The sequence below is a fragment of the Nematostella vectensis genome, chromosome 9 (assembly GCF_932526225.1).
Source record: "Nematostella vectensis chromosome 9, jaNemVect1.1, whole genome shotgun sequence".
Taxonomy (NCBI): Eukaryota; Metazoa; Cnidaria; class Anthozoa; order Actiniaria; family Edwardsiidae; genus Nematostella; species Nematostella vectensis.
This window is the reverse complement of record NC_064042.1, coordinates 6,588,622-6,606,374: the sequence shown is the minus strand read 5'-3', so window position 1 is coordinate 6,606,374 and position 17,753 is coordinate 6,588,622. Positions and strand designations below refer to the sequence as shown.

The following is a 17,753-nucleotide window of genomic DNA, read 5'->3' as shown; positions in this document are numbered from 1 at the left end:
AACGGCCATTTTGTAAAAACAGGGGGAGGGGGTTGAAATCATCCCTTTAGTTACCCAATTAGTAGGGGGAAATAACAAAATAGGGAGTAAAAATTGACTCCCATTTTGAGGGTGAATTGTACTCTTTTAATGGAGTAACTACAAGCAACCTAGTAAATTACTCCACTTAGCTACCCCCTAAAGTGGGTAAAATCTAATCCCCTGAGAGAGTAGGAAAAAAAGGAGTAAAAAATAACTCTATTTTGAGGGTAAATTGTACTCCTTTAATGGAGTAATAGCAAGCAACCTAGTAAATCACTCCCTTTAGTTACTCCCCTACAGGGGTAAAATCTACTCCCTTGAGAGAGTAGAAAAAAGGGAGTAAAAAATTACTCCAAAAAGGGAGTCATTTTGTACCTCGTTTTTTTACTCCCCTTTTGGAGTTAAAACTACTCTCTGAAACTAACAGTGTGGAAGCTGTGGTTTAAAGCACTTCGTTCGAGTCGAAGTCGCCCTGCAGTCTTTCGCCGATGAAGTTTAACTGAGGCAAACCGGCTATGCCATGCCAGACGAGTCTTAATAAGAAAGAAACAGCTGTCTATGGTTGCCGAACTGCACGGGTAATAGACTGTGCTAGCGTTCCCGTCTTGGCCCGACTGGTGCCAATGTGTGTATGCTAGTGTGCTTTTAAAGTCCATATTTGGGAGTCCGCTTCAATCTTTTTTTTCCGCTTATTTATCGCTCTAGAACTTTGTAAGTCGAGAATTTCCACGTAAACTTGCAGGAATTCGTGTTTAAACGTTTTAGAATATCACAGGTCTCCCGCGCGCTCGCCCCAGGGTCTTTTAGACCATTTAGAAAAACGACAGCCATTGACTTATATGAAATTGATTACAAACAATTTTCTGGCCTTTTTGCATTTTCAAGCTGTAAAAATGTTGATTCTGACATATCTAAATGATGCAAGATGATTTTAACGGGATATCTGATAATTTAGACAATATTTGAAAGAATAGCTAAAAAGGTATTTATGACGTCATTGTGAAGTCATTATTGAGTCGACCACACCCAAAATAGGGCGTGGCGATTTTTTTCATGCTGGCGATCATTGTCTGTAAGTTTGATGGTCATAGCCTAAGCGGTTCATGAAATACGGCGGGGGTCAGTCACAGACAGCTAAAAAAACGGTGACAAATATCGAAGATACTTTGAATTCCCATATTCAGTTTCACTGGTGCTTCCGCTGAAACGAGTCTTATATTTAGCCCAGTGATTTACGTATGTTTGGAGAGGTGCTACTATAGAAAACCCAGTCCCGTTGTAATTGCTGAAATGATCTTGTGATAACAAAAATAAACTGCAAAAATTGTCTGTTTCGTTCTCTGGGATTGGGTGCTATGAAGTGCTTTTAAGTGCCTTATCTTATAAATGGTTAATTTCTAACCTTTGAATGAAACCCTATCAGGTCCAATTGACATAAGTAAATATGACAAGCCGCTTGAATGTCCCTATAAACCTCCATGTCATTGTTCAAATCGCAACAGTCCTCGGTCAAACCGTTTTGGTGCTTGCAGAGTACGGGACGAGGGACGTCTTCAGTGATGAACAGAACCCCTTAGTGATTTGAAATATCATCATGGCGAGTATCTACCTTATGGTCGTGGTTTGGCTTTTTTACAGTCGAGTCGTGTCGTGGTCAGGTAAGCGAGATTTTAAATGTTTCACGGATTTTGAAACAAAATTATTTAGATGCGCGCTTTTTTGCTGGACACATCTATCGTATGTGTACAAATATAAGAAAATGACGTGAAGTACGACAAGCAGTCTGGAGCTCTAAGAAGTAAAAGCCTTTGTATACTATGAATGAATTTCCCCTTTGTACTTTCCGACCGTCCTAGTAAAGTGTAACATCTTGTGAGATCATGTAACGGCTTGTCCGGTACATACCGTTTTAATTAAACGGTGACTGTTTTTTCTACATTTTTAAAGCCCTTTTTTACGTTAAGGATCTAATGAACCCAAATACCCGCCTTTCTTTAGTTTACGTTTTACGTGTTATCTGGTTATGGTAGTCTATACCCGTTAAAATACGCGGTAATCATTCAAATTTTCGTTTGGTGTTGAAAGAGAAAAAACACGGCACCATAAATACATGTGAACTAAATCTTCACCATTTCTTGGTTATGAAATATGTTTAACATCATCAGATCTCTAAAGGGTGCTACTCTTTACAGTTTTTAAGTGTGAATGCGCTTTGATAGGCTAAATGGAATATTTTTCCTCTTTGGGACTATTGACATCACCTGCTTTTGTGACAGTATTCTGTGTGCATTTGGCAAGGTTAAGATTGGTGCAGACTCTCTGCCAACATCTTAATTCAACGTGATACCATGATCTCCGCAACAGATAAGATAAAGATAGAATCGCAAATATAACGGTTATTCCCGCGCAAATCTACCCTACTAATCGGCTTTGTGAGATGAGGCATGGTCTCCGCAACAGATAAGATAAAAATAGAATCGCAAGTATAACTGTTATTCCCGCGCGCAAAACTACCCTACTATAATCGGCTTTGTACGGAAGCCCAGCGGGGCCACTGCCCTATTCGCTTTCGGATTTCCATGTTTTGCAAACAACATTACGAGTTTGTACTTTTCTTTTGTCTTGAGTCTGTATTCGGCTTTGTAAGATGAGGCATGGTCTCAGCAACAGATAAGATAAAGATAGGTTCGCAAGTATAACGGTTATTCCCGCGCACAAAAGTACCCTACTAATCGGTTTTGTGAGATGAGGCATGGGCGCGGTCGCTTAGCGCATTAGGATATTTGTGTGATAATCACCATAAGTGACAGTTCTGAGTAGTAAATCAGAAAGTCTTCAGAAATCTGTGTAACCTAGAAGGAGAGATGAATTGATTCAAAAGGTTGTCCTCTCTAATTACTCAGACAATTTACCCCTGCCCCTTTCCCCATCCAAAATTTCTCTTGGAATGACCATCCATATATAGACAGAACTCGGCACAATATAATATGATATTCGCAGCTTTTATTCTTATATTTTGGCACAATTTAAAAAAAAATACATTGATTATCATTTTTTTTTCGATTTTCCAATTTTCTTTTTTTCCGAGTTGGCCCTTGACCCCGCTCCAAAGTTTTCTCGGATTTTGGGAATTTCAAAAGATCACTTACGGAAGAGGGATAACAGTAGCTGGCAAGGGCTTGATAAAGCTGATAAAGGCTTGCCTTTTGCAAGTATCAAATTGTAAAATTGTAAACGTAAATGTCGCATTCTTTCAGATGCTCGATGCAGTGTGAAGTTTAGCAAAGTCGGTTGTTACAAAGATGACGAGAAAGCGCCAAGGCCGTTGCCAGATTTACTAAGCACGGACCGCAATGTCTTCTCGCCCAAGTTCAGCGGTATCCCAATCGATTGGGGAAACTGGGACAAGTATATGGAAGATGCTGTATGTAGATGCGCGCGCAAGGCGAGTGTGAAGTCCTATATGTACTTTGGCTTGCAGTATTATGGTGAGTTTCATGGTTCATCGTCCGTTCACCTTTCGTATGTCTGTTCTTCTTTCTTCCTATTCCCCCGTCCTTTTGTCTGCTTGTCTGTTCTTCTGTCCGTCCGTTTGTCATTCCAGTCTTTCCATCTTGTTTTTTTCTTTCTATCTTGTTTTCTTTCCTATCCATACCTCCTCGCACTCCAGTCGTTTTCTTTTATGTGTTTCTCACCTTTTCCTGTTCACCCTTCCATCGACAACCAATGCCCCTCTATCTGTCTCTCCTGTAAGCCATCCTATCCGTCCTCTCCCCCTCTTATTGTCTATCCTGTAAGCCATCCTATCCCTCCCCTCCCCTCTTTCTGTCTCTCCTGTAAGCCATCCTATCCCCACCCCTCTTTTTGTTTCTCCTGTTAGCCATCCTATCCTCCCCTCCCCCTCTTTTCGTTTCTCCTGTTAGCCATCCTATCCCTCCCCTCCCCCTCTTTCTGTCTCTCCTGTAAGCCATCCTATCCACCTTCCCCCTCTTTTTGTTTCTCCTGTTAGCCATCCTATCCTCCCCTCCCCCTCTTTTTGTTTCTCCTGTTAGCCATCCTATCCCTTCCCTCCCCCTCTTTCTGTCTCTCCTGTAAGCAATCCTATCCACCCTCCCCCTCTTTTTGTTTCTCTGTTAGCCATCCTATCCTCCCCTCCCCCTCTTTTTGTTGCTCCTGTTAGCCATCCTATCCCTCCCCTCCCCCTATTTCTGTCTCTCCTGTTAGCCATCCTATCCCTCCCCCCTCTTTATGCCTCTCTATCCCTTCTATCCTCCCCTCCCCCTATTTCTGTTTCTCCTGTTAGCCATCCTATCCCTTCCCTCCTCCTCTTTCTGTCTCTCCTGTTAGCCATCCTATCCCTCCCCTCCCCTCTTTCTGTCTCTCCTGTTAGCCATCCCCTCTCTCCCCTCCCTATCTTTCGGTCTCTTCTGTTAGCCATCCCCTCCGTCTCCTCCCCCTCTTATGGTCTCTCCAGCTCACCTTCATATCTATACCCCACTCACACCCTCGTCTATCCTGCTACAATCCTATATCCCTTCCCCCCTCCCCCGCTCTTTCCGTCTCTGCTGTTCGCCCTTCCTTCAATACCCCCATGCGCGTACACGGTGGAGGGGGAGAAAAAGTGAGTCATTTCTTATTAAGGAATCTTCAAATACTATGCTTTTGCCATATGATACCTATGACTGCGCACCCCCTCCCCCCTCAACAAATCCTGGGTATGCGCCTGCCCCCCCCTTTCCCCCACTCACACTCCAGTCATCCCCTCGTGTGTCACTATGTCTAACTTATTTGTTCTCGTCTCCCTTACACTCTAATCTTCCTATTTTAAGGAGAGTGTTGGTCGGGTGCAGATGAGGAGGTTTCCTATGACCGTGATGGCATAAGCCAAATGTGCGTAACCAATGGCTATGAAGTATGTGAAACTCGAGAGAAAGATACACCCTGCGTAGGTGAAAACCACGCTAACTTTGTCTACAAAATCACACCTGAAGGTACGTGAATAAAGTTATGCTCGTTTTTTAGCGTCGGGCGCTAATTCGACGCGGGAGGTTGAGGGACGGGGCTATTTGAAACATGGCGTTTGCGTTATTTGTATGAATTAGATGCAGAGGAAAAGGGCTACTTCATGGAATAAGAACACAGTAATGAGCAGAATGATTTCATAGAGGTAACGGAAGCAATACAGTAGCAGTACCAAAGGTCGAAAGAGAGTTGAGGGCGGGCTTAGGGTAAGCATTTTTTCTTTTATAAATCAGCTTTCTCACGCGACCGCTGGGTATATCCTTTCGCAATCTTTTTTTTTTTTTCAGACGAAGTCGAGCATTGCGAGGACAAGTATTTGCCTCAAACAGTGCAGGAGAAGGACATGTCCCTTCCCTTGCAAAAAATTACTTTTGGAGACGAGTTTATGTCCCCCCCCCTTCCCTACACTATGTTATCTAGCCTCCCTCACTCGAGAAGACCTGAATTCTTGTGTCTTCACTAGCATAACACATGCACTCTAGAACATTCATGTATGTTCTATATCAGTTGAATTCGTCTTTTTCAAACTCCATTACAGATCACTCCTGCGTCGTCAAGTTCTCCAAAGTCGGCTGTTTTCATGACAATTTTGTCGAGCCACGACCTTTTCCCGTCATGCTCCTGACAGACCGCGATCCAGAGTCGCCCAAGTACAGCGGTGTAGACATAGACTGGTCAAACTGGAATACGTACATCCAGGGCTTGGCTTGTCGATGCTCCATTAAAACACGCGAGGAGGGGTACGAATCTTTTAGCTTACAGAACTATGGTGAGTAGTGGCTCACCGTGGCATCTCATGTCGTGTTTTGGCTTTATCGAGTTTCCATATCGTCCCCGGGGGACGTTTTTTTTTCTTACCTCTGCCCTGTCATGGAAACAGTTTTTTTTACTCGCTTTTGGGTAAAAGGTCGTGACATAATTGACAGCATGTCATTTTTTGTCAGGGCCTAGTGTTGGTGCATTATCCATTCAGAACACCCTTGAGAACCACGCCCCTTCCACCCCTCCCGCGACTTCTCACGGGGACATAACAGGGCTGGTCTTAGTATCCTTCGGTGAATGCCGATCTGGCCTTAGGGTCGATACATACCCTATTCAGTGAGCACCACGCCCCTCTATATCCAGCTCCGCCCTTTCACGGTGACATAACAGGTTGAACATTTAATTCTAACGGTGAATGCTGACCCGGCCCTAGGGTAGATGAATACCCCATTCGGATTAACAGCCCTGAGAACGAAACCACCCATCCTCTCCCACAATCACGCCCTGGGTGCTTAACGTTGCCCCCACCCTACCTTCCAACCCCACCCTTTTACGAGTCCATGAAAGTGTTGATTTTTCTCTCCTCAGGTGAATGCTGGTCTGGCCCTAGGATCGAGGCTTACCCTATTCAGATGAACACCCCTGAGCGGTGTCTTGGGCGGGACCTGGGCCCTTGTGCGGATGAGGATAAAGTTTGCGTAGGGAGGATTAGAACCAACTATGTGTTCCATGTCAAGTAGCAGCATAGTCATAAGATAAGCATGAAAAACAGTCAAACTCCACATATACGAGAAGACAAGGTGGTGTGATATTTTATACTATTTTATTCCTACTCAAATGTTTTATATCATAGTACATAGACACACACATATGATTCTGTAATGTAGTTTTCTCCGGCACAACGCTAGGTCTAAGGATGACAGATCCGAACTTATAACTAACTAAACCATTTTAATTTAATTTCAAACTTTATTATATTAATTAATTTTAATTAAATTAAAATTTTCCTTGAAACTCTTTCTGTCAATTCCATTGTTCCTTTTAGTAAACAAAACAAAACAAAACAAAACAAAAAACAATATCTCAACAATGAACTTTCTATTATTCACAAGAACTGTAAAAGAATTTTAAAGGTGAGGGTTTATGATTAAGGGATACGGGATACGGAATCATGCAAGCCAAAATCTCTCGAAAAAATAGCAAGTATGCCTTGCTAAAGGGCTTAGCGAGGTTGATGAGAGGAAATATCGAGCAGGGAAATTATCTATTACCTCCTCGTCAGATATCAATGATCGGTCCCTAGGGCTGGGTGGCTGTGGGGGGGGGGGGGGGGGGGGGGTGGCGTACAAGCGAAACACATCCTCTCAGCCCCTGAACTATTACATTCGCTTTTTATTCGCTAAGTAACGTTCTTGTATTTGTTCAGCTATAACAGCCTCTCTAAAGCCTTAATTTATCTCAGTTTTTTTTCGTTCTTGTATTGTTCTTGTATCATGATTTGTGGAATAAATGATTTGTGCAAATCATTTATTTTATGTTGAGTATTCTTAAACAATCTATGACGCTCTTCAGAAGTAGAGGTGAACTATGCTTCTCTTTGCTGTGTAACACAGTTTGTTTTTGACACCTGTCTAAGATTCGGCTGTTGAACAAACAACAACAAACAAATCAATGTAATTCTTTATCTTGTTACAGACACTTCAGACCAAGTGAGCAACAAACAACATATATCAGTTAGAAATAATCCCTAAGATTTTTTTACAAAACGAGCCCCATCCTAAGAAATGTATTGCAGCAGAAATGTCTTCCTGCATTCTCTAACAGCTTTCCCAACCATCCAGGTGGTGGAGCGTACATCCATATATTTGCTGTACGGTCACAGTGCCGTCAGTCAGTGTATTGTTGGTATTTCGCACCTGTCTAGATGTAAGAGTGGTGCTTATTTCACTTACCTGTACAATTCCTGCCGTTAAAGTGAAGAGTAAAGCCCAGGTTGCAGTTACAGCGGTAGCTCCCCGGAATGTTGACACAATTTTGCTCACACCCGCCATTGTTATTTTGGCATTCGTCAACATCTAAACATCATATCACTCTTATTCATATCATCATATCACCATTATTTCATGTCATATAAACATCATCACGCAGGAATTCTTCATGCAAAACACATAAGATGGATATTAGCCTTGTCCATACCTCCCCTCACCTAGATCCGCCACTGTGCAACAGTATCTGAAAACATCATCATGGCCATGGACTCTCTATCAATACTTTACTGACATTGCCCCGAAGCCCGTGACAAACACCATTACTAACCCAGTCATCATCATATTCGTATCTCCATCTTTACCACCATTGACACCATCATCACCACTACCACCACCACATCACTATCACCGACACCATCACTATCACCACCCCTATTACCATCACCATCATCATCACTATCACCATCACCGACACCATCACTATCACCACCCCTATTACCATCACCATCATCATCACTATCACCATCACCGACCCCATCGCCATCACAACCCCTATTACCACCACCATCATCATCACTATCACCACCACATCACTATCACCGACACCATCACTATCACCACCCCTATTACCATCACCATCATCATCACTATCACCATCACCGACCCCATCGCCATCACAACCCCTATTACCACCACCATCATCATCACTATCACCATCACCGACACCACCACCATCACAACCCCTATTACCATCACTATCACTAGCACCATCTTTATCACCAACACCATCACCATCTCTATCACCACCCCTATTACCATCACCATCATCATCTATTAGAACCACCACTAGCAACAACAATGCTGTAAACCAAATAAATAAACAGTAGCAGCACCACCATCTTCACCACAAACATCACAACTACCATCACCACCAAAGCAACCATCAACGTCACCATACTACCACTACCACTATCATCACTAGCAACAACTATGCTATAAATGATCACCAACACCATCACCACCGCAATCACCATCACCATCATCGTCTTCGTCAACCAAATGCAAGCTTACCTTGACACTCAATGTTGTCGTCGGTGGTCCCCTGATATCCCTTGAAGCAGGCGCACTTGTACGCCCCGACCGTGTTGATACACTCCTGAGCGCATTTGTTGGTAAAACCGGACAGGCACTCGTCCAAATCTGAAACAAAAAAGAAATGTCCCTCGAGCTACGTGTAAACCTCCGCCCATAGACCATTGGACAAGCGCCCTCATCGTAAACCATTGGGTCTCGGAACACGGCTCATAGGGACTTGAAAAGTGTCCATTAGTTCAGTGTCGTCATTTAGGAAGTAGAGTTAAACGCCTCTATGGGGAACGCTTCATAAAACCCCTTTAAGGACATTGTTAAGGTCCTTATGAAAAGAGCTCAAAGTGCAACATCCAACACGGGTGGTGCGGCGTGCTCGGATCTAGTCCGAACTCGACTCGTTCAGTCATGATGGTTTAAAAACGGTCCTGGCTGATTATCCACTTCTTTTTGCTCCGACGAAGGGCTAATGTTCGAAAAGCCAACTAAACTACTCTGTTTTCGAAGATGCGCAAAACCACTTCAACCTTGTGTTGATATATTTACCTTCCTTAGACCCAACTTACCAATGCACTCGTTCTGACTGGTCAGTCGAAATCCAGGATGACATGCGCACTTATAACTTCCAATGGTATTAATACACATCGCTTTGCATTGTGGGTGTTCTTGAACGCATCGACAAGGTGATGGTGTCTTTGCACATTCGTCAACATCTACAAAACAAGGGGCCCCACAACGGTAAATAAAAGAACAAAGAATAATCAGGAACCCCCCCCCCCCCCCCCCCCATTTATCTGCCTCTATCTCCGCTTGTGTGCTCGCCAAGCCTTTCTTCCGTTTTGGTTGACGAAAAATGAAAATATTTCAAAATATCTGTCAACTCTAACTCGATATATAAAAAAACGTTAAAAGCATGCATGGACTGTTTGAATGGTTTGGACGCCCCTCCCCGTACCGCGGCATCTTTTCATGCTCATACCGAGATCACTTTTTACCCTCAACCCCACACACACGCTAATACCCCCCTCTAGGCATACCAAGGCATTTCGAGGCGTTTGAAGGGTTGACTTTGTAACCTCTCCAGCATCCGCAGTGAAAAGAACCATAAGTGTTTATGCAACCTTGCTCGCACTTGCCGTTGTCTTGGTAACATTCGTTGACGTCTTAAACAGAATAGTAAGCGATCGAATAACGAATAACGACCGAATAGAGATGTGTGAGAAACACAGCAGCCAGAATGTGAAATCAAGTGCTAAACAGCTTTCTGTTTCCCTTGACGGGTCACAGTTATAGCCGCATTGTCATCAGTTTACTTCCGGAAGGCCGACGGAAACCTCAACCGACAAGAGAACCTATTAGAATCTGCGCTATTTATTAAACAGGCCATCTGCTCTAAAACTTTATTTACATCCTCAAGGAACTTCCAACTGCGTTTAAAATTTTTAAATATTTTTTCCGTAAAAAATAATTGGTGATTTTCACGTAATCGACCGGAAGTTAACTGGTGACAATGACTCTAAACTGGGTTTTACTGCAGGCAACTGAGAGAGGTTGTAGCGTGAATAATGTACTATTAGAAAGGGGGAGGTTAAAACAAAGGCGGCATGTACATTTGGACTTACCCCTTTCGCAAATGTATCCCGTCCAACCATTATCACATTCACACCTGTCAGGACCAACACACTGGCCATGATCGCAGTCCATCGTACAGATCGCTGAAAATAGAATGGCATACCAGATACGTACAGTGTCAGGCCACGTAAGATTGGGGGGCACAACACAGAAACAAAATACATTTACATTTTTACATTTATTTATTTGCATTCCATTTACATTGATAGTATTGCATAACATAATATGGCTTAAATGAGAGTATTCGGTCTTGATTTAAATGTTTTACATATAAAGTGGGCTACTTTCTTATTCACAAAAGGGTCAACATTATTAAAAAGGAACAGAATTTTATCATCATTACTAAGATTGTCAAAGAAAATGTAGTGGGATTGGATATCAGAAAATAATTGCTTTCGTTCAGAGTGGGATGAGACTCAGAAAAGCATGAAATGTTTTTCATCCTCTAAAGTGTTACAAATCTGGTAGATACGCTTCTCTCTTGGAATCGGAGGTTTTGTGTGTCTGCCTGTTTCTATTTTTAGATTAAGATTCCCTAGTCTGAGTTTGGCTAAAGCTTTTCTGTGTCCATCTTAAGTATTTTATCATAGCATTCACTAGATTTTGTCTTTTTTGAAAGAGGAGTAAAAAGTTAGCTTTTTGTTCAGATTTATAAGACCCATTTGATGACGTTTAGATTCGTTTGTAATATTTGTGATTAATTTTCTATATTTTTTTTTTGGGGGGGGGGGTTCAGCCACGCCCCTACTGGCCATTTCCATAAATTTTGAAAATATTGGGGGGGGGGGACCATGCCCTCAGTGCCCCACCTCCTGCTAGGCCCTGCATGCAAGGACACCACCCGGTAACACTCACGTTTTAAGCAATCCCCGTCTTCTTCTGACCGTTTGGCCCATCCCGTGCAACAGTAGAGCTTCTCTCCCCATTCGTACTTTATATCAGGAACGGTCACCTCCTTCGTCACAGGTCTTTAAAATGTTTAATAATTATGTAGTGATAAAAGAAGAAGTTGTGTATTTTCTTTTTTTTTTCTTACTGGTAGGGGAGGGGGGGTAAGTACACTTTAATTATTCCGAATAATGGACACTTATTACAGGAGACATTATTAGCTAAATAATGTCATTGTATCGCAGCGCAAATTGATTTCGTATTGCGTGTTCTCATTCTTTGAGAGTGTTCATTAAGCTCCCTTCACATTTTGGAGCCCCCAAATTGAATGTGCATATTTAAATTTCAGCCCCAACAAACAAACACACCCTCCATATCGGGGTACCGATATTTAGACAGAAACCATGAAATAATCTTGTTTTGAAAAGCTACATTCCCAGCTCATGATTTCTTTTATTTGGGTAGATGACTCCCCCTCCTACACTGATATCACCCTACTTATCTGACTGTACTTGTTTGCTAAATATGACCCCAGAGTGAAATCATCATTGCTAGGTTTTCGAAACGCTCCTAAGAGTAAGGCAAGGGTCTCGTGGGCACTCCCATAGCCTTGGACTTGTGTTGTTGTGATCCAAAATATTTGTGTCTATGAAGGGATCACTCTAGTTGACATAAAACGTTGTATGCCCCTTAGAAGGAATTGAACTTTTTTCGGAGCCATCCCTCAATATCTTCCGTCCCCCAGGATAATTAATAACAAACACTCTCTTACATTGATTTCAAATAGCATATCCCAAACCATTCACAAATTCTGGTATAGTAATAAATCACCACTTTTTTGCGCTGAAAGGAAGTAGAAGTCCTTGAAATGTCTTCCCTACAGACGTTTGAGCTGAAATTAAGAAAAAAAAGATAAGAGTCTCTGATATCTGCTTTACCAATTTTTGGGGTTTACATGGATTTATTCTCATCATTAAGTTACTTATGATAAGTACTTTAAATACTCAATTAAAACTCACGGAGGAGTCTACAGAAATTACATCATAAATTGTTTAGATAGGTATCATATAATACCTATGGCTGCGCAACCCCTACACTCTCCCCTCAGCTAATCCTGTGTGCGCGCCAGCTAAACATTTACGGTCTGTTATGATTACCAGAAAAAAAACGCAAAACAATGAACGCGCGCGTTCCTAAGGCGAGATAAGGAAACTAGCTGGCTGACTCACTCGTACGTTTTTGCCCATTTTTTCCCTTTTAATCCTCCCCCTGATGACATATAAAGTAACATGATCTGTTATCACGCACTAAAGTCGGACCGGCATCTTGGGTTTCTCCGACAGTCTCGCACTTCCCGAAGGTGGTGATCGGACATTCCGGCTAAGAGGTTGGGTATGACCGCTGGGAGTCCGCGGACCCGACCATAATTAACATCCGTGGGAAGTTGCTCCCCTTGTGGGATGTGAAACTATCTTTGATGCCATTACGGATTGCAAAGCATTCTGGAAGATCCAGGGAAAAATTCACGAGGGGAGGGCCAGTCAACACTCATCACCCCCAATGTCAGACGGTTTTTTATAAGTCTTTTCACCCATAAGCCAAACAAATCAATTCCAGGCCATACAGACCCAGAATAGCAGAGTAAACGATTTTGAAACTAATTTGGTTTCAGAAAAGACAGTGGTTATTCGTTAGAAAATTATTTTCTCATCCAGGCAATAAAGCAAAACAAGAAAAAAATCCCCATGAATCCTTCTTTGCTTGCAAATATCCATAAGCACAGTACATAATTATGCCCCAATAGACTTAAAAATGTCCTAAGGCACTCTCCTAATATGCTCACAGCTGTATTTGTTACGAAAAGTACAAGCAACCATCAATTTGTGCTCGAATTAGCACAGCGACGACTGATTAGGGATGGGACCGCAAAGCACCGTTGGAAAGATACCGCTGACTAGGTGCAACTGTGTTTGAATTTGACGGGTTGTATAAAACTCAAAATAGGGGGGGTATCTGTTTTCGGTCTGTTTTTTTTTTTTTTTTGTAAATTCAGCTAAAAAATAGTCAGGAATCAGGAATGTTATCAGGAAAGTTATCTATTAATGAGATTTGGCGGTTCCTTCCTAGTTTTATTTTAACATGTTTCATCATTAGGTTGTTTATCTACGAGTGTGTGTGTGATGTAATAAAAGGCTCTGTGAGCCAACTCGTGAATGCATATGTATTTCCTAGTTATTTTCTTGTGTGCATAAAAGATGTACAGGATACTGAACGTAGCATGAACACATCAAAGATGGTGAGAGTGTTTTTTTTTTCGTTGCGATGACACGTCAAGAACAGAATAATTAATTATTATTATAAAAAAGTTAAAAAGAAAATGGTGGTATCGAACACAGGTCGCTGCGGTCGTAGACAAGTGACCGCACTGCTGAACTAACGTGGCATTGCTGAATCAGATTCTAACTAAAGTTACTTTTATTGGTATCGAACAGTTCGAAAAGCTTTTTGCTAGCATGTGAAATTTCATCCGAAAAATTTCTTTGCGGGAACACAAGTAAAATATCCGCAAAAATAAATCACGCTGCTGTCATACAATGCGTTTTATGCATGTAAACATTCTAGAAAGGCGCAAATTTCGTTATTCGATAAGTAAGAGGAGGCCATGTGTTTGTACGAGTTTTGTTTGATTTTTGGTTTAGCTGATTTGGGAAGAATTGTGGAAAAAATAAGTGGAAATCTATCCTCTTCTTTTCTTCCCTTCGAACAGAGGCTTTTTTCTTATTACCCTACAAACAGACCCAGATAACAGAACCTTTTCCTCATGTTTCTTGGACTTAAAAGTCGCAGTTTTGGCTAGTCACTCGCTCAGCACAAATTCAAACAAACAACGCGAAAACCGAGAGACGCGAATGTGCAAGTACTAAAACAAAGATGAATGGCAATGTTTGCTAGCAAATTGTTTTGTTTGCAAACGAATAACTACAATTGGATTTAGCCCTAGAGGATCGATTGACGGCAGTGAAACATGTAAGGCGCATTCTCAACCCACATGGAAGACTTTTCTGACAGATCTAGTTTATTAATACTTTACAAACATTGCAAGGGCAGCGACCCAAGTAAAATACTAAGGTGAAATGGAAAAATGCCCTCTGCTGTCGAATTTTTTGGGGATGTTCTGAGAAAAAATTGATATCGTGATCGTGAAATTAAGGATAACATCTAGCGACTTAAGGGCCACATCCACTAACTAACCCTTCGATAACTTTATTTTCCTTATTATACTAATCGTAAACAACAATAATAACGACCAATTCTCACATCATGCAGTTCGTCACCCATCAACAGCTATAATCTCGACCTACCCGTTAAGTTTCAAGCCATTTTTCTCTACAAAGTCCAAGCTGTAGGATGTGTAGACGCTAGCCAAAACACACAATAGCACCAAATCTGCCCTAGACATCGGTCCAATGCAAGACATCGTCCCAACTAACACGCAAAAAGTGAATGCGTTTGTTTGTTACCAAATGAAACCCTATAGTACGCACATAGAGGGTTAGAGGTCGTATCAACACTTACAGTGTGAATAGAAATCATGAATTTAAGCTTGGTGTAAATTCTAATAAAAATCGCATACCTATCGTTGAAATTCAGCCTTGAATTAATATAACACGCGGGTACCTCGTCGTGGTGCCAAGTGGTGTTCGGAGAAACAGTAAGTTTAACGATGCAAAGCTTTGCGTCAATAATCGCTGTTTTGCGTCAACCGTGACCTTGAAGAGATTCCACACAAAACGCACACACTCTTATCATCTATCCCATAAGCCAATGCGCGCACGCAACTGACATTTATCACATGAAGAGCCTCAGCAACCCAGGAAGTTTTAGTTCGATGAGGTTGCCATGTTCAGTGTCATAATCCAATATCGACCAATAGTTGAAGTGTCAAATCCAATAATAAAAATTTCACCAATATACAAAGGTCGGACTGCTTTTAAGTGGTACTACAGTTTTCCATGTTTGTTATGCGGCCGTACGTGTTGAATTTTGTGGCTAACTTCAGTGTGGTGACATTTTTGTTACCTTTGGGGCTGGGGTCGGGTAGTATCATACCGCAAAGCCCGGATAGATAAATGCCTAGCTTGGGGGGATTATAGTCTCCTTTGCAGCCGTCCGCGTTTGTCAGTCGCAAAAGCGCCAAGGAGACTAGAAGGATTGACAGGTTTTACAAAATCACATTTATATCGACATGCCCCCTCCCCCCTTTTCTCGCTTTTTTTGCTTGCCACAGGAATCCCGAAACCCTGAAAAAGGAACTTCCGAATTGACCCTCTTAGAACCAGCTAGCATGGCCAGTGCTTAATGACGTATGCGCATGCGCGTGCTCTGGCGAAAACAAGTACAATCGTAGTGTTGAAACATTCGAGAAAAGGTACGAAAGGCTGACTTCAGTCGCTGCAAATCAGCATTTTAAAACCATACTGTACAAAAGATGACAGATTTGTGTGATAACGAGGGAGTCATAAAGGAAATTATAGCCTTAGGTTTGGTCTAGTTTTCTTAGCATTCGCCAAAATGTGACAGTTCGCCGGTAAAAAGCCGCCATTTCAAAACAAAAAGGCTGGTTTAACCGCGCGGCACTGGAACTAGTCTTGCGTTTTTCAGCACTGGGCGCTAGCATGCTAACTGTTATAGTAGTCGTGGAAAAAGACATCAGATATTCCATCTTCATCACATCATAAAATTATGGTCGTCTCGAAGTTGTGAAGTGTCGTAGGACAAGAAAGCTGTTGAAAAGAGAAGAAAATTGCTATAAATAATAAATAATTAAAGTTGCTTAAAGGATTGAATGTTGCTCGAGATAACAAAAGTTGCCTAGCAATTTATGGACAGCCCTAACGATGACATACAGGCGCATTCCAAGGATTGGCTAAGGGGGGGGGGGGGGGGGGGGGGTTGTTGGTGCGCAGTCCTAGTATCATATGGAAAAAGCATAGTATTTAAAGACTCCTTAAAAAGAAATGACCCATTTTTGGCAACAAGGGGGGGGGGGGGGGGTAACCCTCGGGTTTTTTTTTTTGCATGTCAATAATAATCTGGACTTTTATTGAGTTTTCTCTCTTATCCCTCAGTTAAAATTGTTTTTACCAGGTATAGTTCATGGAATAAGCCTGCAACCTCAGGCTGTTATACGGCAAACTGCCTCCGTCCTCGGTATTTTAAACCTTACTTAAACTCTATGGTAACTGAGATAAAAAGGAATATTATGAAATACCAAGATAGCTGTCTCTTTAGCTGTTTTAAATTCAATGGAGTCGACCCAAAATTCCTTTCACTCGTACCAGGGAATCCGGCGAGAGCAACCACAGGAAGCCATTGATTGAGTTCACATTTCTGTGACCCTGTACCAATCAGGTAATCCTTTTGACACACGCTGTCAAGGGATTTCGACATGAACATCGATATAGAATCATTTCTGAGCCAAAAGCAAAGGGAATTGCTACTGAACTAATAGCTAAATCAATATTTTAAATGGTATGTTAAATGGAATTAAAAACACCCCTGCATTCTCAAAGCTTTCATTTCTTTCCGTTTTTGACTAAATATGGAATCATAGAGGTCAGACATGGAGTAGTGCGTAGGTCTTTTTGTGGGAGGGACGAGGTCTTGTACCCGCTATACAGGTCACATACGCAGGTTCAACATCTATTGAACAGGTCATGGATTACGCTTCTCTGTCTTGTCCGTCTGTCTGTCTCAAAATTTCATTTTGCGCGACCACAATTTTCTTTTAGCGCGCGAAGAAATACGTGTCTGCCGTCGTCCCTCCGCCGTCGTGAATCTTAAGTTGGCCAATGGTATCGACGACGGCGAGGGAATCAATAAACAAGGATATCAAAACTTCGTATATTTTCATATGAAATGTCCTTGCATAAATCGGCGTTTACGCAGCGAATACTAAGATTCGCTTGGTACTTGATATTGGTGATATCTGTCTCCTTCCAGAACCAGAGCCAGAACTATGCTAGTAAGAGTTCTTTGACACATGGCAGCAATGCTAAAGTCCCCGCCCACTACCAAACAAAAAGAAATAATGCTACCACTACTACACTACTACCAGGTCCATAAGACATAAAAGTGTCAAATAACTATCAAGCAAGGAGTATTGGATTAAATTATATTTTAAACAGAGACTCTCTAGACAAGGGGCCGTTTAAGACAATTCATAGGCATCGGAAAAACAAGAGTTAAAATATCCGCTAAATCAAGGCTATATATTTGATCCACACCTTTCACAAACAAGTACAAATCTATCTTCATATCTCTGGTGTACTGATATTATCTAATGAAGAT

General features: G+C 41.9%; 2 protein-coding genes across 3 annotated transcripts; one reads left to right on the top strand and one right to left on the bottom strand.

Annotated features, from left to right (window-relative positions):
* The first annotated feature begins 1,458 nt into the window (after positions 1 to 1,458).
* Positions 1,459 to 7,331, top strand: LOC5518125. Its single transcript, XM_001638093.3, has 5 exons — positions 1,459 to 1,679; positions 3,279 to 3,509; positions 4,851 to 5,012; positions 5,582 to 5,812; positions 6,394 to 7,331. The coding sequence occupies exons 1-5, from the start codon at positions 1,616 to 1,618 to the stop codon at positions 6,543 to 6,545; spliced, it is 840 nt and encodes a 279-aa protein (XP_001638143.1). The 5' UTR covers positions 1,459 to 1,615; the 3' UTR covers positions 6,546 to 7,331.
* On the bottom strand, positions 6,610 to 15,198 carry LOC5518108 (multiple epidermal growth factor-like domains protein 6). 2 transcript variants are annotated; one of them, XM_048733053.1, is made up of 10 exons: positions 15,037 to 15,198; positions 14,765 to 14,888; positions 12,175 to 12,294; positions 11,370 to 11,482; positions 10,505 to 10,597; positions 9,920 to 10,045; positions 9,449 to 9,595; positions 8,865 to 8,993; positions 7,758 to 7,880; positions 6,610 to 7,447 (listed from the first exon to the last, which is right to left on the bottom strand). In XM_048733053.1, the coding sequence occupies exons 2-10, from the start codon at positions 14,878 to 14,880 to the stop codon at positions 7,437 to 7,439; spliced, it is 978 nt and encodes a 325-aa protein (XP_048589010.1). In that variant the 5' UTR covers positions 14,881 to 14,888; positions 15,037 to 15,198; the 3' UTR covers positions 6,610 to 7,436. The 2 variants fall into 2 exon arrangements, with proteins under 2 accessions (XP_048589010.1, XP_032218620.2); XM_032362729.2 differs by having other exon boundaries at positions 14,765 to 14,934; positions 15,037 to 15,197.
* Positions 15,199 to 17,753: the final 2,555 nt, after the last annotated feature.